This window comes from Rhinoraja longicauda, chromosome 5 (genome assembly GCF_053455715.1).
Source record: "Rhinoraja longicauda isolate Sanriku21f chromosome 5, sRhiLon1.1, whole genome shotgun sequence".
Classification (NCBI taxonomy): domain Eukaryota; kingdom Metazoa; phylum Chordata; class Chondrichthyes; order Rajiformes; family Arhynchobatidae; genus Rhinoraja; species Rhinoraja longicauda.
This window is the reverse complement of record NC_135957.1, coordinates 13,661,016-13,688,245: the sequence shown is the minus strand read 5'-3', so window position 1 is coordinate 13,688,245 and position 27,230 is coordinate 13,661,016. Positions and strand designations below refer to the sequence as shown.

General features: G+C 42.8%; 1 protein-coding gene across 1 annotated transcript in view; it reads left to right on the top strand.

Annotated features, from left to right (window-relative positions):
* gclc (glutamate-cysteine ligase, catalytic subunit) overlaps positions 1-11,386 on the top strand; it is a 56,164-nt gene extending 44,778 nt beyond the window's left edge. The window contains exons 14-17 of the mRNA XM_078398919.1: positions 1,443-1,524; positions 5,092-5,195; positions 8,346-8,466; positions 10,821-11,386. Of these exons, the coding sequence (XP_078255045.1) occupies positions 1,443-1,524; positions 5,092-5,195; positions 8,346-8,466; positions 10,821-11,029 (516 nt within the window). The 3' untranslated portion in view covers positions 11,030-11,386. The remainder of the gene's footprint in view (positions 1-1,442; positions 1,525-5,091; positions 5,196-8,345; positions 8,467-10,820) is intronic.
* Positions 11,387-27,230: the final 15,844 nt, after the last annotated feature.

Sequence of the window (27,230 nt, the reverse complement as noted above, 5' to 3'; positions counted from 1 at the left end):
AACACTATCCTACACACCAGGAACAATTTACAATCTTTACCGAAGCTAATTAACCTACAAACCTGTACGTCTTTGGAGTGTGGGAGGAAACCCGGAGCACCCGGGCAAATCCCACACAGATCACGGGGAGAACGCGCAAACTCTGTATAGACAGCATCAAAGTCAAGATCAAACCCGGGTCTCTGGCACTGTAAGGCAGCAGCTCCATCATGCTGCGCCATCATGCCGCATTTTGCACAAATGTTTCTTTACACCATTACTTAAGATTTTCTTTTTCAAAAGTGCTCCCAGTTTGATTAATTTGAATGGATCATAATATACCTTTACAATTGAATTGTACAGTAATTTTTTTTAACCCTTTGCATGTGCATAAGATATTTGCTACTTAAGTAGTGATAAATACCATATGTACAAGCAAACAGAAATTAAGCAAACGTCTGGTCAGTAACATGTGCTTCAGTGCTTATTTGATATTCAAGCATTCCATATTCTTAGAGTGCCAAATGTGAACAGGAATGGACAGCTTTGTTTCATTTCCCTCTCCAAACCAAGGTTAATAGAGGTAAATTATAGCAACGTCGTAATTGCATTTTTCGAAGATAAATTTACGTTGTTCTTTGTGATATTCTGCATTTCTTTAATCGCACTGGCAATGGCTAACATTTCATCTTTGCTTATGAAGCTGTTCATTGTCCGAAAATAGTGAAAGTAGAAGCATTGCCTCAATTATATAAAAAGCTTGAATTGATTGTTATTAAAAAAAAAAATTCCAAGGTACGGTATTCTTGCACTTAAGAACTTAATATTTGAGCCTGTGTGAAAACTTGCAGTGATGATTAATTAAGTGAGAGGCAGAGCCAGCATTAATTGCAATATTTTTAGCCTGGTGTAAACATGACTTTTTCACTGGCATAATGTTTAAGCAAAGATCTGCTAAATTTTATTTTTGGCCAATTCAGGGAAAAAAACATTATGGTAGAAATGGTAGAAAAAACATTATGGTACCGGGATGGTAGAAATATGTGGCCAGTATTTTGAAATGGTGAACCAAATTATATGTTGTTTCCATTTATTATTTATAATCTGACTGTCTGTTTTTGCCTAATGTACCCGAAGTGTTGCCGTTAAGCCAAACCTCCAGTATTTCTAAAGTATGTAGCTTGCCTTCATAATATTTTTCAAATGCTTATTTAGCCTTAATAGTTTATAAATTTAAGAGCAGGCTTTTCTGCCCATTGTCCAGTATACATGACTTTGCACATATTTTAAATTTCTGAAACAATGGTGCAATCTGGAGTGGATTTAGCAGGTTGGAAACATCAACGGTGTGAAGGCATCGGCTATAAATATGTCAATGTTCATTAGCAAAATCTAATAAAATCATAATGTCGTATGTAGAACTGAAGTTTTAAAATCTAATGGGCGTGCTTTTACTTGATTAGGTGGATGAGAACTTGATTGTAGCTCAAAAGCGTGACGCTGTTCGTCAAGGAATGTTCTACTTCAAGAAAGACATCTACAAAGGTAAAAATTTAAGCTACTTCCAACTGTCATTTCAAGATAGTTTTTCCTCTAGAAATCACTAAGTACCAAGATTTTAATAAATATCTAAAAATGTTTTTCTTGCACTGCAATAGTCAGGTTAGTTTATGTTTTACGCAGCTTTTGGGGGTGGGGGGACACAAGAAATTAACTAAAAAACGGATTTGTCTTTTTTTTTTGTTCCATTCGTATGATTAGATAACATAGCACTTTTAATACCATAACAGCAAAACATACTTGTGTTGAACAGCAGTTAAGTTTGCAGACTAGTAATCGAGAGAAACTACCCAAGAGTCATCTTCAAATCCCTCCATTTGTTGAATTTAAATATGTTTAACTCAATAATCCGATTCTTCTGCATAGCTATTCCTTTGTGGAGGTGATCATGATATTACTAGAGTTTGCAAACATGGGCATTAAACTGGCTCGCAGAATTTACACCCTGATGGAGTCATACTTGCAGAATCATATCTTACAAGCAACATGTTGTTCTCCTCCATCACAGCCCACAGGTGCATCATGTCCCAATGGCAGGACAGTCCCTGAAAGCCTTAATTGACTCCTGACCCATAAAACCTCATGACATTGCTTCAAATGTGAGCAAGGGATCAATCAATGAATTACCACCTATCAACGTCTCAGCAGAGAACTGTACTCCTGCTCGTTGAACAACCATCAGCTTTCGTGTTCATAAGTTCTCGGAGCAGAATAAGGCCATTCAGCCCATCAAGTCTACTCCGCCATTCAATCATGGCCAATCTCTCTTTCCTTCTCAACCCCATTTAATCATGAATCTGTCTTTCCTTCTCCACTCCATTCTCCCGCCCTAAACCACATCCCCTGAAACCCTTACTAATCAAAAATATGTCAATCTCCGCCTTAAATATATCCATTGACATGGCCTTCACAGCCATCTGCCAATAAATTCCACAGATTCGCCACCCTCTGACTAAAGAAATTCCTTCTCATCTTCCGAAAGGAATGTCCTTTAATTCTGAGGCTATGGACTCTGGTCGAAGACTCTTCCACTATCCTCTCCACATCCGCTCTATCAAGGCCTTTCACTATTCTGTAAGTTTCAATGAGGTCCCCCCTCATCCTCCAGTGAGTCCAGGCCCAGTGCTTTCAAACACTCACTGTATGTTTACCCGATCATTCCTGGGATCATTCTCATGAACCTCCTCTGGCCCCTCACCAATGCTAACACATCCTTCCTCAGATTTGGGGCCCAATACTCCAAGTGCGGTCTGACCAGTGCCTGAAAAGCCTCAGCATTTCATCCCTGTTTTTGTATTGTAGCCCTCTCTAAATAAATGCTCGAAGCATTGCATTTGCCTTCCTTACTACCAATTCAACGTACAAATTAACCTTTTGGGAATCTTGCACCAGCACTCTCAAGTCCCTTTGGACCTTCAATTTCTGAATTCTCATCCCATTTAGAAAATAGTATATGCCTTTATTCCTACTACCAAAATGCATGACTCCACACTTTGCTATATTGTATTCCATCTGCCACTTCTCAGCCCACTCTCCCAACCTGTCCAAGTCCTTCTGCGGAATCCCTGCTTTCTCTACACCACCTGCCCCGCCACCTATCTTCGTATCATCTGCAAACCTGGCCACAAAGCCTTCAATTCCCTCATCCAAATCATTTCTATACTGAAGAGTAGTGGTCCCAGCACTGACCCCTGCGGAACTCCACTAATCACTGGCAGCTAACCAGAAAAAGCCTCCTTTATTGCCACTCTGCCTTCTGCCATCCAGCTAACCTGCTATACATGTGAGTATCTTCCCTATGATATCATAGGCTCATCTTTTTTAGTAGCCTCACCTGTGGCACCTTACCAAAGGCCTTCTGTAAATCCAAGTAAACAACATCCACTGACTCCCCTTTGTCTATCCTGCTATTTACTCCCTCAAAAGAATTCCAACAGATTTGTCGTGCAAGATCTCTCTTTCAAAAAACCATGTTGACTACGGCCTAATTTATCGTGTGCTTCTAAATACTCAGAAACCTCACCTTTTGTAATGGGCTTTAAAATCTTACCAATCACTGATGTGAAGCTAATCGGCCTATAGTTTCCACTCTTCTGTCTCGTTTCCTTCTTGAACAACAGTAATATTAGCAATTTTCCAATAATCTGGAACCCCTGACTCTAGTGATTCTTGAAAGAATCTTTCTGCGAGGATTGGCAAGCTAAGTCTTCATGCTAAAGCCTTCGGGCTGAAATATTTGCAGCTTCTTCCCTGCAACCATCAGGCTATTAAACACTACAACCTCCATATAAGCTCTGAACTACAGAGACATGGGGACATTGTTTTTGTCTCTAGCAATACAGTTTCTGATTAGTTACAACACTGGTATCTTCCCAGAAATTGAAAATTGCCTGGGTGTTTCCTGTTTACAAGGCAAAGCTTTTTAACTAATTATCTTTGGTCATCTGTGAGGTAATGGAAAGTGTTGCAACAATGTTATCAAGCAGCACTTAATCACTACTTACTGATTCCCGGGTTGGATGTTATCTGGGCAACTTGAATTCAGACTTCAAGCCGTGATCCATACATGGACTCAAGCTGAATTCCAGACGTGGTGAGTGGCTGCTTTTGATATCAAGGTAGCATTTCACCACATCTGACATCAGACCTTTGGTAAAACTAAAGTTTAGTTATTATTGTCACGTGTGCCAAGGCAGTGTGTAAAGCTTTTTTGTTGCATGCTATCCAGTCAGTGAAAAGACTATTCAGTCAGTGAAAAGACTATACATGATTACAATCAAGCCGTCCACAGTGTATAGATACAGGATAAAGGGAATAACATTTAGTGCAAGGTAAAGTCTGATTGAAGATCGTCTGAGGGTCTCCAATGAAATAGATGGTAGGTCAGTACTGCTCTCTACTTGTTGATAGGATGATTCGGTTGCCTGATAAGAATAATTAGCTGGGGTAAAACACTGTTGTATCTTGCATAAAGGAAAATGGTTGTGGTCATTGACAAATCATACTATCACAGAATATCATTGAAGGAGTTTGTCACGTCATGCAGAAACAACCATCTTTAGCTGCTTCGTCAATGATCTTTCCATCATATGCTTAGAAGTAGGATGATCACTGATTATCTATTAATATTCAATTCGTTCCTTATTTCTCAGCAAGTCTAATACCATTACTCACCATTCCTGCATGTGTTAAAGTTGTCAGTGTTCGGGCATGGGCTGTTGATCATCATTGACCAGAGTCAAAGCTTTGCTTGACATTCAGTGGCATTGCAATCACATCATCGTGTTACCATCCTCCAGGAACTTGTGTGGATGGCAGCTACAAGAACTGGTCAGAGGCTGGGTATCGTGCAAGTAACTCACTTCCTAGCACTCAGAGCCTTTCTGTCATCGACAAGCTGCGAGTCAATTGAGTGGTGGAATACTCTTTACTTGCAGTGTTTGCGTGCTTACTTCAAAATTTCATCCACAACACAGTTGGGTTTGAATACTATGTATTAGCCTATGTAAAATTGGTAAAACCTAATTTTAAGTTCCGGTTTCTCTCTTCCAGCTGGAAACCCAGTTGTCGATGGCTGTGCTTGTGCACAAAATGGCATTGATACGGATTCTGAGGAGTTTGCATTAATGAGCGTAGACACCATCATTAACGGCAAGGTATGGGAAAACACTGGTTGGATTACTTGTCCATGATTTGCAGCCGTGCTCTCATCCAGAAGGTAATATAGATACAACTTTAAATACCTGATCAAAACTATACAAGTTTAGTTTTGTTCTGGTAACCTGCCTCAATTTGGTAATTGCCCGAGCTCCCTCTTCCCATGTGCACAATAATCTTTAGTTTTCAGGTAAGAAATGAATTCAGCCAAGACTGATTTTTGCTCTTAGTATGTGGAGGTTGAATCACATTTATCAAACATACTGAAACAGGATGTATCAAATGGCAAATTGACCTTGTTTCCCTTGTTCAAAGTGGACTTGTTACCCTTGTTCAAAGTTTCCCTTGTTAATCAGCCTATTGCTTGAAATTGTTGACTTTAAGATTTTTTTTAACCATTACAATAATTTTCTTTTATTGTGCAGCCAAATAAAATTCTTGATCATAATGTTTCTATTTATAATATCCCATTTTGTACGGTCCTGTCCTTCAGGGAATGAAGGATCTTGTTTGAAATTTTATAAATCTGATATGAGAAAAAAAACTGCTCAGCCCAAGCTCTGAGTTTAGAATTGAATGAGAGGTACGGTGGCGCAGTAGTAGAGTTTCTGCCTTGCATCGCTTGCAGCACCGGAGACCCAGGTTCGATCCAGACTACGGGTACTGTCTGTACGGAGTTTGTACGTTCTCCCCGTGACCTGCGTGGGTTTTCTCCAAGCTCTTCGGGTTTCCTCGCACACTCGAAAGACGTACAGGTTTGTGGGTTATTGACTTGATATAAATGTAAATTGTCCCTGGTGTGTGTAGGGTAGTGTTAATGTGTGCGGATCGCTGATCGGCGCGGACTCACTCGGTGGGCCGAAGGGCCTGTTTCCGCGCTGTATCTCTAAGCTAAAAAAACTAAAGAATAATGGTTTGTTGTTCTGATACTGGATAGCAGCTAGGTTTTCTCAGTATAGGAGTATAGCAAGTATCAGTACAGCAAGTATCCTGAGATTTATCAATCATAATTTTTCACTACACTTGGGATAGTTGAATTAATAAATTTGGAAATGACAAAACAATAAGTATTGCAAATTGGAGCAACAAGTTGGGAGTGGGATATGCCATGGACAATGGAGTTCATTTTGGTGAAATGTAATATACTTTGACAAAATATATGTTGAGTGTGTTTCTTAAATGCACGGAAGAGTTATACGGGTGAAGTAATTTGGGAATCCTAATACATACGATCAGCTGCTGGAATGTTGACGCTTATCACAAAAGGGCTTGGAGTACAAGCGGAGGCATTGGTGATATAGAGTATTGTTCAGATGCCATCCAGACTAAAACATTCAATTCTTGGCAGTGTACCTTTGGATGGATCCTGGTAGAAAGATTGAGAAGAAATATCGTATGCACATTAGAGCTAGATTATCAGTGAAGTGGTGTGCTTTCACAATAGTAATGGAAATATAATCCGTCAGCAGAAGACTCAATGGTAGAAAATTTAAGCTTTTTAGACCATTTGATAGGAATTTTTATAAAGGCAGAAAATGGAGATTTGTAGAAGAGCCATGATTTGATTGATAGTTGGAGCAGGCTGGAAAGTGTAAGTGACTAAATGAATATTCTTGTTTCCTAGCTCATCGTGGCCTGTTACAGCTAACAGGATCATTTCTATTTTAACAAGGAACTGCAGATTTTGGTTTATACCATAGAGCCACAAAATTCTGGAGTAACTCAGTGGGTCAGGCAACATCTCTGGAGAACATGAATAGGTGATGTTTCAGGTCGGTTTGAAATTGAGACATTTTTCTGGAACCAATTGACTAAATTGGATTGCTGTTACAGCTGTTTCATAGTTTCAGGAAGCTCACCAGCTAAGTATTCTCAAAATACTTTGCAGCAGTGATTCTCGGAGTATGATGTGGTCGCTGTTTTTATTATGCATTTAGACTATTCTTTAGTCCTGACCCGAAACGTCACCTATCCATGTTCTCCAGAGATGCTGCCTGACCCGCTGAGTTACTCCAGCACTTTTTGTCTATCTTTTGGATAGTTTCTGCTGGGTTTATATCAACGATTTGGATGAGAATGTTCAAAGCATTATTAGTAAGTTTGCAGATGACACTAAAGTAGGTAGTATTATAGACAGTGAAGATAGTTTGAGCTTAATGCAGATAAGTGAGCGGTGTTGCATTTTGGGAAGTCAGCCAGAACTGGATCTTCACAGTGAATGATAGGGCCCCTGGGTATTGCCAAACAGAAGGTAGTCAAGAAGGCGTTTATTACATTGCCCATCATCATTCAAGAGTATTGGGTATAGAAGTTAAGATGTTACGTTACAGTTATACAAGGTGTTGAGGCCACATTTGAAGTACTGTGTTCAGTTTTGGTCACCCTGTTATAGGAGGATGTCATTAAGCTGGAAAGGATGCAGAGAAATTTGAGGATATTGCCAGGAATTGAGGACCTCAGCTATAGGGAAAGGTTGGGCAGACGAGAATTTTATTCATTGGAGTGCAGGAGGCTGAGGGGTGATCTTATAGAAGTGTTTAAAATCATGAGGGGAATCGGTAGGGTGAATGCAGTCTTTTACCAGGGTTGGGGAATCAAGAACCATGGACATGTGTTTCAGGTAAGAGGGGCAACTTTTTCACACAGAGGATAATGGGTATATGGAACAAGCTGCCAGAGGAGGTAGTGGAAGAGGGTATTATGACAGGATTTAAAAGACAATTGGCAGGTACATGGAATGGTAAGCTTTAGAGGGCGACGGGTCAAACGTGGGAAGAGGGACTGGTGTAGATGGTGCATGCTGGTCGGGGTGGATGAGCCAAAGGGTCTATTTCTGTGCTGTAGGACTATTGGAGCATTGTTTTGTGCAGAAGAGTTTGAATTTAAATAGGTAATTCCAGTCTTTGAAAAAAATAACTGATTCTGTTGGTATGAACATTGGTCCAATGTTCGTTGTGCTATACAGATGCATTCAGAATAGGCTGGTGTAGTGAACAACATTATGGAAAATCTCCACAGTATTGCAGTGTAAAAAAATTAATTGCCTGTCAAGTAAAGATGGGCCATATGTAAATGAAGATTATAAACTACTCCAGAATTATACAGTCTCTTGTCGTGATCTGTTGATTTTGTTATATATTATGTTGCAGGAGGGAGTTTTTCCGGGTTTAATCCCAATCATAAACAGTTACCTTGAAAACATGGAAGTAGATGTTGATACGCGATGCAGCATTTTAAACTACCTCAAGCTGATCAGAAAGAGAGCTTCAGGTAAAGTTCCAACTTCACATTTCTTTTGAATTGATGTATCAACTTGGAATTGAGGCATCTACCAAAAGGTCCATTTAGACAATAGACAATAGGTGCAGGAGTAGGCCATTCGGCCCTTACTTTAACCTGGAGGTTTTTGCTTGCCTGATAATAAAATTGACAACTTTTTCTTCTTTGGAAGTTCTATAATTAGACTTGATGCCATAAGGTGTGTGAATAAAAAGTTATAACTGCATTAATTACCATCATAATTTTGCAAATGTTAAAGCAACCTTGGATAGGTACAGCTGAAGGCAGACCACAATATCATATCATATCATATCATATATATACAGCCGGAAACAGGCCTTTTCGGCCCACCAAGTCCGCGCCGCCCAGCGATCCCCGCAAATTAACACTATCCTACACCCAATAGGGACAATTTTTACATATACCCAGCCAATTAACCTACATACCTGTACGTCTTTGGAGTGTGGGAGGAAACCGAAGATCTCGGAGAAAACCCACGCAGGTCACGGGGAGAACGTACAAACTCCTTACAGTGCAGCACCCGTAGTCAGGATCGAACCTGAGTCTCCGGCGCTGCATTCGCTGTAAAGCAGCAACTCTACCGCTGCGCTACCGTGCCGCCCTTTGTGTAGAAAGGAACTGCAGGTGCTGGTTTACACTGAAGATAGACATAAAATGCTGGATCCTGAGCCTCCTCCACTGTCAGGGTGAGGCCCAATGCAAATTGGAGGAACAGCACCTCATATTTTGCTTGGGAAGCTTACAACCCAGCGGTATGAATATTGACTTCTCTAACTCCAAGTAACCCTTACTTTCCCTCCCTCTCCATCCCACCCCCATCCTAGTTCTCCTACTAATTTTACCATCCTCCTGATTAAATGTTATTGATTATATGCTTTCGTTGTCACCTTCCCCTCAGCTAACAATGATCCATTCTACATTTTTCTTTAATATTCGTCCCCTTTGATCTCTCGTTTTCACACCTTACCCTTCCATATCTCTAGTGTAAGAAAATAACTGCAGATGCTGGTACAAATCGAAGGTATTTATTCACAAAATGCTGGAGTAACTCAGCAGGTCAGGCAGCATCTCAGGAGAGAAGAAATGGGTGACGTTTTGGGTCGAGACCCTTCTTCAGACTGGGTCTCCCTCTCACCTGACTCTCAGTCTGATGAAGGGTCTTGACCTGCAACGACACCTATTCCTTTTCTCCAGAGATGCTGCCTGTTCTGCTAAGTTACTCCAGCATACGGAGGCATATCAGACAGTTTAGTATGAATTACAGAGGCTGCTGGGTTCCCTACACCTAAAGGTGATTCATCTGTTTTTCACAAGTTCATTGCAGTAAAGGTGCATCCAGAATTGCACTGGTTTCCATAAAAGCCATTTATCAGCTTGGCTGAAGGGCTCTTTTATGATCCCTGGCAGTACGACAAAATTGTTTGGCTGTGCAGTTTCAGATCTTACTGCACGTTGTGTGTCACCAAGCTTGTGTGGCAGAATGTTCCAAGGTATTGAGAGCAAAGGGAGAAAGAAATGGGTGAAGTGTATAAATCAGAAGGACCACGCACCAAAATAGAAAGGAGGAGCTACAGATGCTGGTTAAGACACAGTGGTACAGAGTGCTGGAATAACTCAACCGGTCAAGCAGCGTCTCTGGAGAACATGAACAGGTGACGTTTTGGGTTGGGACCCTTCTTCAGACTGATTGTGGGGGGGGGGGGGGGGAGAAGAAGGCTGGAAAGGGGAAGGGCAGGTGGCAGGTAATAGATCAACACAGGTGAGGGGGGGTTGATAGGCAGATGGTTGGAACAAAGGCCAGAGATGAAAGCAGATGTGAGACAGGATTGAAGAGTTGCAGATTGTGAAGCAGGAGGGAGGAAAGTAGCTCGGGAAGGGGGTGAAGGGGAGAAATAGGTGGGAGCCCAGGTGGGGCATGGGGCGGGAGGGGGCTTAGAGGTTTCCTAAAATTGGAGAATTCCATGTTCGTACCGCTGGGTTGTCAGCTGCCCAAGCGGAATACGAGGTCCTGTTTCTCCAGTTTGCATGTGGCCTTGCTCTGGCAATGGAAGAGGCCAGGACAGAAAAGTATTTAAGGAAATAGGAAGGGGAGTTAAAATGGTTAGCAACTGGGAGATCCAGTAGTCTGATCGCAAGTGGACTGAGCGCAAGTGTTGCTGGAATATAACCTAATTGCTTCTCTGCTTTTTAACAGTGTTTATATAAATTTGCCACAGGTCATTTTGCAGCATATGAGTTAATTGGAGTAAACTAAATACTTTTATGTGGGTTTAAAAGCTGAACCATTTTGTTTGTGTATGTAATTGTTTCTCAATGTGTTGCAGGAGAGCTGATGACCGCTGCGTGTTGGCTGCGGAACTTTGTTTCCCACCATCCCGAATACAAGCAAGACTGTGTTGTAACTGACAAAATCAACTATGACCTAATTATGAAATGTGACCAAATTGCAAAGGGTTTGCATGACTGTCCGAAACTAATTGGAGAAGTAGTCAGTAAACCAAAACACTCAGATGGCAAGCGCAGCACTGTGTAATATCATGGCTTTGTATACTTTGTTAATCGTACAAATTTTGCAGGGTGCAGAGACCAAGAATGTGTGTAAACTAATGAGCCGGGCCAACCATGTAAATTAAATCTTGATTGATGTTTAAATCAATGCAGGTTTCTGCATTACATTTGGTGGGTAATATAGAAGCAATGTGTAAATAGTTTTTTTTAGACTAACAGTGTATTTTAATAACACTCTAACATGGGTTGATGCACAGATTCTGCTGTAGATACAAATTGAGAAATGTACTTTGTATATAATTTTCTTATCACAAATTCCATTGCTTTTTGTTTGATTGTAAATATACTGAATTAAGCAGTTTTGATCATGTATGAACAAATAATGAACCTTGTAAGATGTTTATATTGAATGTTTTGTTTTGACTAAAAGAAATCTACTAACTTGATGTTCACGTGTCCATATTGTGTGAAATATTCACTGAAAGTACACAGTGGTTTACACAGTAGTTTAATGGATGGGCTTTGACAAAGGATAGTTTAAATAAATTGTGTTTGATCGCATTGCTTTAAGGGCAGACTTGCAGTAAATATTTGCTGAAGAGAGAAAAAGCCAATCAAGGAGATGAAATTGTAAGTTTATTCTTAATAAATTTACTGTGGGAATGGAAGTTGGAATAACTGCTGTACCTACATACATTAGATTTCCTTAGAACAAGTCATGCCAATGTTCCTCAGTGTTTTTTCCATGGATATAACCTACACTTCCATATTTTGCTCTCCTGGAGGAAGAAGGGTCTCAACCCGAAACATCACCCATTCCTTCTCCAGAGATGCTGCCTGTTCCTATGAGTTACTCCAGCATTTTGTGTCTATCTTCAGTTTAAACCAGCAAGTGCTGTTCCTTCCTCCACAGGATACTACTTGGAATGGTTTTTGAGTTACATTAAATCCCCCGCACCCCAATTTTCTCAACCCTGTATCACCTTAACACCTTTTGAGACCAAAGTACGATCAAACTACGACTAGTTACATGTTATCCACAATTGAGCATCCAATTCCTGAGTGGATTTGGTGTCCATTTTCCTGGTCTGATCATGTTTTAAAAAATACATGCTCGATTGAATTTTTCCTGAGGAGCTATGTACTAGCAAGCACAAAAGCAGAGTATTGTAGACAATAAACACAAGTACCTGCACATCGAGATACATTGTTGCTTTGAGATTAAATGGACAACACAGCAGAAGAGCACATTGCTGCTTTTCTGAAAACACACGGCCACAAAAATGGCAGACCACGCATGCTCAATGATGCGACTAGGTCCTACAATGGCCCCCAATATTAAAACATGAAATACATGCATAAAAATTGCTGTTAAACTGGGCATGGTGCTCGGGGTAATGTATCACCAGCAGCCGGTGCTCGTTTAACACACTATGCTCTTATTGTGTTTACAGTGCTACTTGTAGAAGTGATTTTCCATCAAGTGAACTTACAATTTGGCATCATGTGATTTTGAAGCAGTTGATGCAGTTCCCATGCTTTTGCTTTGCTTGTACAACGCTGTATCCAACTTGCTCATCCCCTTGATCGCTGGTACTAATACACATGGTTGTAGCCTGGTTTAAGAGATTGCAAGGAACTATCAAAGATCATGTTGCTGCAGAGCATCTTGTACATGGCGCACAACGCAGCCCCAGAACACCATAAGTGAAATGAGGGAAGGTTTAGGTTGGTATAGAAAATGCCAATCAAGTGTGCCGCTTAGTTTTATGAAGCAAGCTTTGGGAGCTACATTAATTCAGGCCAAGGGCGGCTGATCAAGCTGCAGCCTTACAACTCCAGGGACCTGGGTTTGACCCCTGACCTCTGGTGCTGTTGTACTTTGCACATGCTACCAATGCAAACTCTGATGACAAACAACATAGGTTTTCTCCGGGATCTCCAATTTCTTCCTGTATCCCACAGACGAGCATGTTGGTCCGCTGTAAGTTGCCTCAAATGTGAAGGCGAGTGTCAGAATCTAGGAGAGGGAGGGGGATTAAAGTTAATGGGAATGTGGGAAAAATAAATGGGTTTGGATAGGATTCAGAATGGATACTGGATAACTTCAGATAGTTCCTGTCCCTCTCTTCCCCCTTCCCAGTTCTCCCACTATCTTCCTGTCTCCTACTACATCCTATCCCGCCCCCTCCCCTGACATCAGTCTGAAGAAGGGTCTCGACCCGAAAAGTCACCCGTTCCTTCTCTCCTGAGATGCTGCCTGACCCGCTGAGTTACTCCAGCATTTTGTGTCTAGCTTGGATAGTTCATGTGGACTTGGTGGGCCAAAGTGCCTATTTCTATTTTGTGCAGCTCTTTCGCTCGATGATTTCACTAAAAATCTGGCGTTTGGACTTTGATGTCAGAAAGGCTTTAGGGAGTTGATTCATTGGCTGCAGGATACCTGATGTGCTCTTGAAGCACGAGAGACTTGGATAGAGTGGATGTGGAGAGGATGTTTCCATTAGTGGGAGAGTCTAGGACGCGAGGCCATAGCCTCAGAATAAAAGCACGTACCTTTAGAAAGGAGATGAGGAGGAATTTCTTTAGTCAGGGTGGTGAATCTGCGGAATTCGTTATCACCGACGGCTGTGGAGACCAAGACAATTGATATTTTTAGACGGAGATTGACAGTTTCTTGATTAGTGCGGGTGTCAAGGGTTACGTGGAGAAGGCAGGAGACTTAAGAAGGGTCTCGACTATTCCAGAGATGCTGCCTGTCCCGCTGAGTTACTCCAGCATTTTGTGTCTATCTTCGGTGTAAAATAGCATCTGCAGTTCCTCCTTGCACTATCCGTTCGATTTGGTCAGTGATTACGCAAAGTCAAAGTTCACTCATCCACTTTCCTCTGTGCCATTGCTATCCCTAAAGCATCTTCCATGAGACGTACAACATGGAGAAGTAACAATCTTCCAGCTTGAAAAGGGTGGAAAGAGGTTATCAACAGGAAGTTTACTTACACGTGCAAAAGTAATTCAATGGTATTTAAAGTCGTAAGATCACATTGCGTCATAATTGTGAAGCTATTAACTTGTCAAAGTTATGACAGAATTAGTAATGAGAACAGAAAAATTCAAATTCCATCTCAGTAGATGGGGAAGTGAAAAAATATTAATTATATCTGAAATTAAAAGCTAACATCGGCTCCTCCACAGCCGTCAATAGACTATTGTGGGTGCTTTGGTCATAGGAGCCGGCTCTTATCTGTTCTGTACCTTTTCGTATCTGGTTTCCCTCTCCCCTTACTCTGACTGAAGAAAGGTCTTGACCAGAAATGTCACTTATTCTTTTTCTCCAGAGATGCTGCCTGACCTGCTGAGTTACCCCAGCACTTTGCCTTTATCTTCGGTAATGTTGATTGCTGTCTGGGATGTACCCATAGTTGCTGACAAAGTTTGAATTGGTGGCCTCAAGATGTGACTCTGAGGCCTGACCAAAGCATGATATGTCGTTATTTTGTCTTTAGACTTTGGGAGAAACAGCATGGAAACATGCCCTCCGGCCCATTGAGTTTGCACTGACCAGCGATCACCCCATATACTAAAACTATCCTACACAGTAGGAACATTTTTACCAAAGCCAAATAACCTACAAATTTGTACATGTTTGGAGTGTGGGAGGAAACCGGAGCACCCAGAGAAAATCCATTCAGTCACGGAGAACGTAAAACTCTATATAGACATCCCCCGTAGTCAGGATCGAACCCGGGTCTCTGGCGCTGTGAGGTAGCAACTCTACCGCTGCACCACTGTGCCGCCCCAGAAGTTCCCAACTGAGGAAAAGGTAGCAAGGTTGACCGTTCTCTTGTTTCCCAGGTGTCTGATAATTAGGTCAATATCTGATCCCCCTCATCTAGTTGTTTGTTTTACACAATTAGATGCAATCTGGCAGCTTGGAGGCATGGTGGTGCAGTGGTAGAGTTGCTGCCTTACAGCGCCAGAGACCCGGGTTCCATCCTGACTACAGGTACTGTCTGTACGGAGTTTGTACGTTCCTGAGACTGCGTGGGTTTTCTCCGGGTGCTCCGGTTTCCTCTCACACTCCAAAGACGTACAGGATTGTAGGTTAATTGGCTTCAGTAAAATTATAAATTGATCCTAGTGTGTAGGATAGTGCTAGTGTATGGGGAATTGCTGGTCGGCGCAGACTCGGTAGGACAAAGGACCTGTTTCCGTGCTTTATCTCTAAACTAAACAACAACTCTGCCAGGCCATGAGAGGGCAGTTATGAGTTAGTCACTTGCAATGTTAGTTACTGATACATCAAATTACAAAGGACGCCAGATTTCCTTCCCTGAAGGTCTTTAATGAATTCACTGAACTTTTTTTACAATGATTTATTAGTTTCATTGTTGTTAGAATAATGCTGGTGTTAATTTTCAGATTTATTTAGTTGAATTCCCCAGCAGTACTGGTGGGATTGAAATTTGATGATTAGTCCAGTCTCCTTTACAAGTTAATGTTCCATTTCTGTCAAAGCTGTTGTTTTAGCTCCTTGGATCAGTTTGATCGTGCGCTATGGAATAAAATGGTTGTTACTGAGTTAACAAGTCATTTCATTTCTCCCTCAATTTATTTCCATCGATGGTGTTTTCCACTCTTTGACAGTTGCAAATCCATCTTGCTGAGGCCACAGAGTTTTTATGTTTATGTGAGTCCAAAGTGAACACTGAATTAATTTAAGTTTAGGTCATCTCCAACAAACCACACCTCTTCCTCCCCCAACACCCCTGTTTTTTACTTCACTACCCCCTTCACCCTTCCCTTTGCCCCTCCTGGACATTCACTTATCTCTCTCCTTCCACCTACATTCCTTTCTCAGGCTTCGTAATTCACTACTCTTCAATCTTTTTGTCTCGCACTTTCAGTTTGTTCATCTCTGGCCTCTGTCTAACCATCTGCATATCATCCCCCCAACCCCCCTCCTCCACCCCCCTCACCTGTGTTCACCAAAGACCTGTCAGGCTTTGTCCTGCCCCTCCATCTTTCTTCCCCTCTGCCTCCCCACCCCCTACAATCAGTATGATGAAGACTGTTGGTTAATCTGAATCAGACTAGGTTAATTGGCTTTAGTAAAATTATAAATTATCCTTAATGGTGTAGGATAGTGTTAGTATGAGGGTAATTGCTGGTCGGTGTGAACTCGCTAGGCTCTGTTTTCACATTGTATCTCTAAAGCCTAAAGTCAAAATGTCAACTATCCATGTTCTCTCTTGAGATGTTGGCTGTTTGCAGTTCCTTTCCAGGCCATGAGCTGGTTTTGTCTTTGAAATTACTTTAAGGATTTAATTTAAATCAAAGTTTGCACACTCATCCACAAATATCCATCAACTCATTTTAAGAACTGCAGAATGTACCAAACTAGAACACTAAGGTGACTTGCCTGCCCAAATACTATTAATCTTTATCGTGAAGGTTAATAGCCCATAACATTTGCTGCAAACTTCCTGACCTGCTGAACCATGAAACATTATGTAATGCAATTGGTGTTTCACGGTTTAAACTCCAATCATGTAGACTTTCCTAATGTTTCAGTTCTAATAAAAGGCTCAAACCTTCAACCTTCAAGGCTCAATCTAACCTTCCACCCATATCCCTCCATTCGGCTTTATATTTCATTCCTCCTTTACTTATCTGGCAACCTTTTATCTCCTTTTCAACTCCAGCTTTGCCACTTACTCCACCCATCTGCCAATCCTTTCCACCCCCTCCCCCTCACCTGTATTCACCTTCACCTCATTTCCCTCCTGCTTTCTTCCCCTACTCCAGTCTGAAGAAGGGTCCTGACCCAAACGATCATCAATCCATTCCCTCCACAGATGCTGCCTGACTTGCTGAGTTTCTCAAGGTTCTTGTGGGGTTTTTTCTCAACATCAATAACTTTAAAGTCAATAACTTTTCAGCATTTCAATGTAGTTATCCTTTCCATGGATGCTTCATCATCAATAATGCAACTCCATTGCTTATGGGTCATGTTCACAAAACCCTTTAGAATTCTGCCTCTTGCTCATCCACATTTAACAGTTGCAGATACTAGATGTATGCCGATTCTCACTCGTTCTACATTCAATACCTTATCAGGTACTTTATTTTGTATTTTTACGACATTTAAGACATCAGAGTATTCTCTGAACAATGTTTTGGTTAACATGCTTCTAATCTTTAATTTCTTGCCCACAACTTTGAGTTTTTATTCTGCTGCGAGAGAAGAATATTTCCTTTCAATGAATTGTGAAAAGCCTGGATGGACTGGATGTGGATCTGGTTTATCAGGATGCATCACAGCTTGGTTTGGGAACAGCTCCACCCAAGACCACAAGAAATTACAGCAAGATGTGGATGCAGCCCAGAACACAACCAATCTCCCTTCTGTTCACTCCAATTATACCTCACGCTGTATCGGCAAGGCCAGCAGCATAATCAAGGATGAGTCGCATCCTAGCCATTCCCTCTTCTCCCCTCCCATCAGGCAAAAGGTATAGAAGTGTGACAACGCACACATCCAGATTCAGGGATAGTTTCTTCCCAGCTGTTATCGGGCAACTGAATCACCCTACTACAACCAGAACTGGGAAGGGGGAGAGATGGAAATAGGGAAAGCAAGGCACCCCCGAAAGTGTTTTTGTACTTTCTTTAACATGTGAAAAATTTACACGTAACAATAAACTAAACTGAACTGGAGAGGATGTTTGCACTAGTTGGAGAGTTGAGGACCAGAGGCCATTGCCTCAGAATAAAAGATCATACCTTTAGAAAGGAAATGAGGAGGAATTTATTTAGTCGGAGGGTGGTGAATCTGTGGAATTTATTGCCACAAACGGCTGCAGAGGCCAAGTCATTGGGTATTTTTAAGGTACAGATTCTTTATGAGTAAGTATGTCAGGGGTTATGGGGAGATGACAGTAGAATGGGATTGAGCGGGAAAGATAGATCAGCCATGATTGAATGGCGGAGTAGACTTGATGGGCCCAATGGCCTAATTCTGCTCCTAGAACTTATGAACATGACTTCTAATTTAGTTCAAAAAGACATAAAGTGCTGGAGTAACTTAGCGGGTCAGACAGCATCTCTGGAGAACATGGATAGGTGACATTTCAGGTTGGGACCCTTCTTTAGCATTTGAAGTTCCTTTTTTAAACTTTTAACTTGGTTCTTTGGATCAGAAAGCATTGACATGTACAAGGTAGATAACAAATTTAAAAGTAGATGCTGTTGCTTCAGATGCAGAGTGGAAGTTTATTACATCGCACTGCGGCATAAAACCCCATGACAATTTTTCAAATATATACCTCCATGTGTACCATCTGCATAATATTGCTGTCTCATTGTTCTTAGATTTCTGACTGAATTTTACATTGCAGCTTTTTATTATACAGAGTACAAGAGTGATAAAGAGGTGCCCAGGTTTATTTATAATACATAATCTGATGCTTTTTGTATAAAAGCTACTATTTAAATTATACTATCACGGTTTTCTGGGTGCTTTCATATGGCAACTTGTTGTCCTTGTGAATTCTCAGTACTCTTGTGGAAAATATAATCAATATTGTTTAACAATAGAGTTTATATCAATTGCTTATATTGCAGGCTGCCCTTGGTATGATGTTTCATATCTATTCTCGTAAAACAAGGAAAGAAGAAATATATTTACAAGAAGTTGGATATACAGGAATGCAGCTTGCTTGTAGAAACAGCATTTCTCTAATGCTGAGGCTAAATCAGACCACATTAGTATTGTGAGTAGTTTTGGGCCCCATATCTGGCATTGGGGATGGTCCAGTGGAGGTTTACAAGAATGATTGGGTTAACATATGATAAGCATTTGATGGCACTGGGCCTGTACTCACTGGATGTTTAGAAGAATGACGGGGGAACCTCATTGAAACTTACTGAATAGTGAAAGGCCTGGATAGAGTGAATGTTGAGAGGATGTTTCCACTCGTGGGAGAGTCTAGGGCCAGAGGCCACAGCCTCAGAGTAAAAGGGCGTATCCTTAGAAAGATGAGGAGGAATTTATTTACTCAGAGGGTGGTGAATTTGTGGAATTCATTGCCGCTGACGGCTGTGGAGGCCAAGTCAATGGATATTTTTAAAGCGGAGATTGACAGATTGTTGATTAGTGCGGGTGTCAGGGGTTATGCGGGGAAGGCAGGAGAATGGGGTTGAGCGGGAAGGATAGATTAGCCATGATTGAATGGCGGTGTTGTCTCGATGGGCCAAATGACCTAATTTTGCTCCTAAAACATATGAACTATGAAATAATCCACAATAATCTTGTTATTAAGGAAGCTAGATACGGTGGCGCAGCGGTAGAGTTGCTGCCTTACAGCGAATGCAGCGCCGGAGACTCAGGTTCGATCCTGACTACGGGCGCCGTCTGTACGGAGTTTGTACGTTCTCCCCGTGACCTGTGTGGACTTTCTCCGAGATCTTCGGTTTCCCCCACACTCCAAAGACGTACAGGTATGTAGGTTAATTGGCTGGGCAAAAATGTAAAAATTGTCCCTAGTGGGTGTAGGATTGTGTTAGTGTGCGGGGATCGCTGGGCGGCGTGGACCCGGTGGGCCGAAGGGCCTGTTTCTGCGCTGTATCTCTAAATCTAAATATTCAGTATAAATCTGATTTACTTTTTTAATCCTTGAGAATGTTTTGCTATGAAAAGGGTGAATGTAACTGTTGACCATTGGGTGTGGGGCATGTTAAGATGGAAGGGTGTTGACCCGGAGCGTCGCCTATCCATGTTCTCCAGTGATGCTACCTGACCCTCTGAGTTACTCCAGCACTGTGTGTCCTCCACAGGACCCAATCACCTCTTAGTGGATGAAGATGCTGGAAACAGTCGCAGGTTAGGCAGCTCCTGTGGCAAATGAGATAGCACAAAGATCCTTCGCCTGTATCACTAACTTTTCCCTTCGTAGTAGCCTCCTACCCAGAAAATGCTGTAAAAGTAATGATGCCGTAATAGCTTCCACTATTATGAATATAGTAATAATATGAAGCTGTGAGTCATTGCCATACTTTTAAACTCAATATTTTCTGCATATTTTTATGAAGTTCTTATTGTTTACCAGTGCTCATTAAAATGTGATCTATTTAAAATCAAGGAAGCTGCAGATGCTGGAAATCGAAAACGGAAACGGAAAATGCTGGTAGACACAATATGCTGGAGTAACTCAGCGGGACAGGCAGCATCTCTGGAGCGAAGAAATGGGTGACGTTTCGGGTTGAGACCCTTCTTCAGAAAATGCTGGCCAGCCTGCATCTGTGGGAAGAGAAGCAGAGCTAACATTTAGTTTAGGGATATAGTGTGGAAACAGGCCCTTCGGCCCACCGAGTCCGCGCCGACCAGCGATCCCTGCATACTAGCGCTGTCCGACACATGAGGTACAATTTACATTTTTTACCAAAGCCAATGAACCTGTAAACCTGCATGTCTTTGGAATGTGGGAGGAACCAGAGCACCAGGAGAAAACCCACATGGTCACAGGGAGAATGTACAAACTCCATGCAGACAGCACCTGAGGTCAGGATCGAACCCGGGTCTCTGGCGCTGTGAGGCTGTGGCTCTACCGCTGCGCCACCATGCCGCCATGCATTGTGCCTTGGTGAGCTTTAATTCCATCCATGTGAAAAGCTTTGCGTACTAAATCATACCTTCACCTTAAAAAAATAAAGAAATAAAAAATTAACTTCAGGATGTAGATCAGATGTCAGGGCAATCAATGATATCAACCCCAGCCAGAGGTGTTGAGAGAGTGAGAGGTGTTGGTGTACTCTCAGTCAACTACAAGGTAATAGGTTTATGCACCTATGCCTTTGCATGGTTCGCTAGTCCACTAAAGGCAGTAACTCTACTGCTGCGCCATTGTGCCAAAGTTTTCCTGAAGCCACACTACAGGACCCCTGACTACATTGTCTGAAGGAGACGTTGAGATAGCATATTCAATATCCGGTATCCGATCATTTAGACATCCCGGTAGTTTGGCATTTGGTTCACCAGCTAATGCCTCGCATGGCCTCACCATATTGACAAGTGTACCGAGGTGCAGTGAAAAACGTTTGTTGCATGCTAACCAGTCAGAGGAAAGACAATACATGATTACAATCGAGCCGTCCACAGTGTACAGATACATGATAAAGGGAATAACGTCCAGTGCAAGATAAAGTTCAGTGAAGTCCGGTTAATGATAATGCGTGGGTCTCCAATGATAGATAGTAGCTCAGGACCGCTTTAGTGTCCGAATCGGGAGGTGTGTATTTTCACACTTCTGTAACTTTTACCTGATGGGAGAGGGGAGAAGAGGGAGTGACCGGGTAAGACTCATCCTTGATTTTGCTAGTGGCCTGGCTGAGGCAGTATGAAGTGTAAATTGAGTCAATGGAAGGGAGGGTGGTTTGTGTGATGGTCTGGGCTGCGTCCGCAGCTCTTGGATGGAGCTGTTCCCAAATCACGCTGTGATATGGCCCAATAAAATGCTTTATATGCTGCATCTGTAGAAGTTTGTGGGGACATGTCAGACTTCCTAAGCCTTCTAAGGAAGTGAACTAGCGGAGGCAGCTACAATACGTAAAAGGCATGGACAAGGACTTGGATAGGAAAGTAGTGTCGGTAAATGGAACTAATGCAGGCAAATGTGATTAGCATAGATGGGCATACATTCAGTGTGAACAAGGTGGCTCAAAGGGCTGGACAGCTCTATCCACCAGCCTAACTCAAAGACCTCTGTTGGGATCGAATGAAAAAGAAATAGAGCAACGGTGGGTTTGAATGTTTTGGAAGTCGTTCAATGTTGGATGTTTTTTGTTTTATGTTGGTTTTGTGATTGTGTGTTTTATTGCTTTCTTTTTATTGCTTCTCATTGTTGACTGTGGGTAACGTAACTTCGTCCAAAAACATGTTTTGGGATGACAATAAAGGCTATTCTATCCTCTTCTATTCTATTGTTCATAGTAACCTGACTCAAATATTCCCATCTGAATCTGAACCTTGGCTCCCACACTTTCCCTTGTGATTTAAAACCCAGGGGAGTTGAATTTAGCCCATTTGATGCATCTTTAACGTATGTTGTTCCCAGCAGTCCTTATGGCAGTGGTTCGGCTGAAATATGCCTTTGGGGAAAGTTTGGAATAAAGTGAAGAGGCAGCCGAGATAAGATAAAGATCACTAAAGGTGAAGGGGAAAAGATATAATACGAATCTGAGGGGTAGCTTTTTCACACAAAGGGTGGTCGGTGTATGGAACAAGGAGGTAGTTGAGGCAGGGACTATCGCAATCTTTAAGAAACATTTAGACAGATACATAGATAGGACAGATTTGGAGGGATATGGGCCAAACACAGGCAGATGGGACTAGTGTAGCTGGGACATGTTGGCCGGTGTGGGAAAGTTGTGCCAAAGGGCCTGTTTCAAGCTGTATCACTCTATGACTATGAATCTATGAACACAACTTCAATGCCTTCTGAAGGTTCCCTTTGTGAATTTTCTTGTGATAATGATTACGGTTTTAGTTTTCTTGTTTTCTCACCTCCCATATAATGTCTTGCTTTGTATTTGCAAAGTATCCAAAATAAACGGTAACAGCCATAAAGCTGTCGGGAATTTTGATCATCATGTAAAAAAAATGTCTTTGGAATTGCAAACTAAATTGAAAATTAGTATTAGTTCACAATACATTTGTGCATTAGATGGAGTTCCAACTGCAAGTAAATTAGAATCAGCTGCCTTAAACTTGATTCTGTTGTTACAAGCAAGTTAGTAATATGCCGAACTTTAATTTAACACAGCGATCTTTAGAGATACAGCCCGTTGGCCCACCGAGTCCACGCCGACCAGCGATCACCCCTTACACTAACACTATCCTACACACTGGGGACAATTTACAGACTACAAACCTGCACGGCTTTGGAGTGTGGGAGGAAACCAGAGCACTCGGAAGAAATGCACAGAGTCACTGTGAGAACGTACAAACTCCGTACAGTCAGGATCGAACCCAGGTCTCTGGAGCTTTGAGGCAGCAACTCCACCGCTAAGCCACCTTGCCCATTTACTGCCTGACCTGTTTTTAGAACTGATATCTCTGCACCATTGTTGCTGCAGGAAAGTCTGTGCTGTGGCCCTCGGTGTCCTGACCATCAGCGCTGCCATCCCATTCATATCGTATACACAGTACCCAAGATAGACACAAATACTGCAATAACTCAGTGGGTCAGGCAGCATCTCTGGAGAAAATTAATAGGTGCTGTTTCAGGTTGAGACCCGTCTTCAGATATCCTCAGATATGGTGAGGCTAGGCCCCAAATGCTGGAGTAACTCAATGTTAGGCCCATAACAGAAAAGTCAGTGCGGGAATGGGAGGGGGACTTAGAGTGTTTAGCAACTGGAAGATCAAGTAAGTTTATGCGGACTGAGCGAAGGTGTTCAGCAAAACGATCTCCAAGTCTGCGCTTGGTCTCGCCGATATACAGGAGTTCACACCTGGAACAGCGGAAACAGCAGATGAAGTCGGGGGAGGTGCAGGTGAACCTCTGCCTCACCCGAAAAGACTGCCGGGGTCCCTGGATGGAGTCGAGGGAGGAGGTACAATGACAGGTGTTGCATCTCCTACGGTTGCAGGGGAAAGTACCAGGGGAGGAGGTGGTTTGGGTGGGAAGGGACCAATTAACCAGGGGGTTGCGGAGGGAACGGTCTCTGCAGAAAGCGGAAAGGGGTGGAGATGGGAAGATGTGGCTAGTGATGGGATCCTGTTGGAGGTGGCGGAAATGTTGGAGGATTATGCGTGTCCCGATCGTACTCGACTGTGATCACGGGTCCCCTTACGCGTGTCCCCGAGCCCACGTCACCATGCACCAGCCGGGTAACACAATATTGTACCAATCCTGATCTTTTACTGAATGCGACGTGTGAATTGCACTGCTATTACTCAAAACCACAACATTCATTGTCATCACCTCTGGAGCAAGGTTAACACATTAGAGCAGACAAAGCTATCCAGTAATCTCAGCAGGAACAGAATGCACAGCATTCCCGTCCCTTGTGCTCAACGTCTCATGTTTTCTTAAACCAATACTAAATTCATTCAATTAATTACAATATTTACAAAACAAACAATAACCACATACCCACCCCCAGAATACAAATATCAACAAATATTCTTATTACTAAATATCAAATGACTATGTTACAATCCCGATCCAGAATACAGTCAACCCCGCCCGCGGTGCCCAGCGGTCCCAGAAATCCCCCATGGTGCCCGTGGACACCGCGTGTTCTTTAATGACACCCGGAAAGGGGCAGGCAGCCGGCTCAGGCTGAGCCCTCTTCCGCCTGGCACAGAGACCCACAAATGGACAGCTTGGTCAGGCCCAGGAGCAACCCAACCAGGACATCCTCTACTCTACCCTCTCCCTTACGCACAGGGTGCCCAAAGATGAGGATGGTGGGAGTGAAGTGCAGACAGAAGGCAAGGAGTAGCCCCTTTAGATATTGGAACAGAGGCTGCAACCTCACACACTCCATGTGTACTTTGTGTCACCTCACGTACGCACCAGTTGCTAACAATTCACCTGGCATGTTCGTTAAAAGGCTGGAGGAAACTGGCTGCACGTTGCTCACTGTTGTCGGAAGGCCCACTGCTTCCCACAGGGAATTGTCCCAGGCTGTGGCAGTTGCTTGCTGTATACCTGTGGCTGGTTGATGTAAAACCGGCTTTTGATTTGCATCCAATACCTGTCTGTCAATAGCTGCAGCCTGGCTGCACAATGACGGTGCCCCAGGTTGTGTGGGCACATGGCACGTAACACTGGAGCTGCCCACTGATGATGAGCGTGCATGTCCGCGCAGCGGGAGCTGTGACATTCACTGGTTGGGCACTGAGCTGAGGGGCAGTAGGCACATCTTAAACCCGCACCGTCAGCCAGCACCCCTTGCAAGACACCACATGCAATCTGTCTGGCTCTGCAGGAGAACGATACTGGTAGTAAAAATATATGTTCATAAATTCTAGAAGCAGAATTAGGCCATTTGGCCCATTGAGTCTACTCTGCCATTCCAGAACAAGGGGCCACAGTTTAAGAATAAGGGGTAGGCCATTTAGAACTGAGATGAGGAAAAACTTTTTCAGTCAGAGAGTTGTGAATCTGTGGAATTCTCTGCCTCAGAAGGCAGTGGAGGCCAATTCTCTGAATGCATTCAAGAGAGAGCTGGATAGAGCTCTTAAGGATAGCGGAGTCAGGGGGTATGGGGAGAAGGCAGGAATGGGGTACTGATTGAGAATGATCAGCCATGATCACATTGAATGGCGGTGCTGGCTCGAAGGGCCGAATGGCTTCCTCCTGCACCTATTGTCTATTGTCTATTGTCAATCATGGCTGATCTATCTTTCCCTCTCAACCCCATTCTCCTGCCTTTTCCCCATAACCTCTGACACCCGTGCTAATCAAGAATCTGTCTATCTCTGCCTTAAAAATATCCATTGACTTGGCCATTTTGTGCAAATTAATTCCACAGATTCACCACCCTCTGAATAAAGAAATTCCTTCTCATCTCTCTAAAGTTGCATCCTTTTATTCTGAGGCTGTGCCCTCTGGTCCTAGACTCTCACACTTGTGGAAACATCCTCTCCACATCTACTCTATCCAGGCCTTTCTGACTGAGGTGTGCCTCCTCCATTGCCAGAGTGAACCGCACCAAACTGGAGGAAGGGCACGTCATATTTCGCTTGGGCAGCTTACAACCCAGCGGCATGAATATTGATTTCTCTAATTTCAAGTAACCCTTGCATTCCCTCTCTCTCTGTCCCTCCCCCACTGTAGTCATCCTGCTAGTTTCACTCTTCATATCCCTTCATTATCCACAGCCAGCAATGGACCATTGTGGGCTCCACCTTTCTTAGCTCATCAGTGCCGGTCCGTAATTTGTTCTGAACCTTTTCATATCTCTATATGTCCCTCTCCCCTCACAGTCTGAAGAAGGGTCTCGACCTAAAACGTCACCTGTTCGTTTTCTCCATAGATGTTGCCTGACCCGCTGAGTTACTCCAGTATTTTGTGTCTATCTTCAGTGTGAACATTGAATTCTCCAAATTTAGATAACAACCCTACTTTTTTGCCCCTCTCTTTCTGGTGCCCCTGCCCTCACCTCCATCCCAGTGTATGCCCACTTTCCCCACCATCCGCCCCACTTTCCCCTCCACCCTCTCCTTCCACCGAAATCCCTCCTTCTGACTTCACATTTCACCTATCTTCTCTCCTTAATCAAACACCCTTTTATCTTTTTCTCCCCTTTTTGTCTTCTTTTGTCACCCTTTTGTTTTCTTGTCATCTTTGGTCTTAGTTCACCCATCTGCCAACTAACCCCCCCCCCCCCCCCCCTTACCTGTATCCACCTATCACTTGCCAAGCTTTGTCCCAGCTTCCAGATGGCAACTGAACCATCCTACCAACGACGAGAGAGCAGTCCTGAACTACTATCTACCTCATTTGAGACCCTTGGACTATCTTTCATCGGACTTTACTGGACTTTATCTTGTACTAAACATTATTCACGTTACTCCCTTAACCATGTATCTGGACTGTGGACGGCTCAATTGTAATCATGTATTGTCTTTCTGCTGACTTGCACGGAAGAAAAGCTTTTCACTGCACCTCGGTACAGTAAACTAAACTCAAATGCAAAATATGGCAACTTGTGCATGTGTGAGTTATGCAAAAAGAATTTCATTGTGCAATGCACACATGACAATACAGCACTATTGAAATAATTGAATGTTTTGCCCAGATTCAACGATTCAATGATTCTTTATTGTCACATGTACCTAGGCACAGTGAACTGCTTTGTTTTGCATACAACCCAATAAAATCATATAGCAGACCTCACCTAGGCAGTGCATAAGTGTCGCCATGTTTTGGCACTGTCAAAGTTACAAAAGTTCACCGAACAGTCCTATCTACTGCTTGCTGCCGCACAGCCCAACTTGCCCACACTGGCCAACATGTCACATCTACACCAGTCCCACCTGCCTGCGTTTGGCCCATATCTCTCTAAACCTGTCTTATCCATGTACCTGTCCAAATGTTTCTTAAACGTTGCGATAGTACCTGCCTCAACTACCTCCTCCGCACCTCATTCCATTCACCCACAACCTTTTGAGTGAAAATGTTACCCCTTAGGTTCCTATTATATCTTTCCCC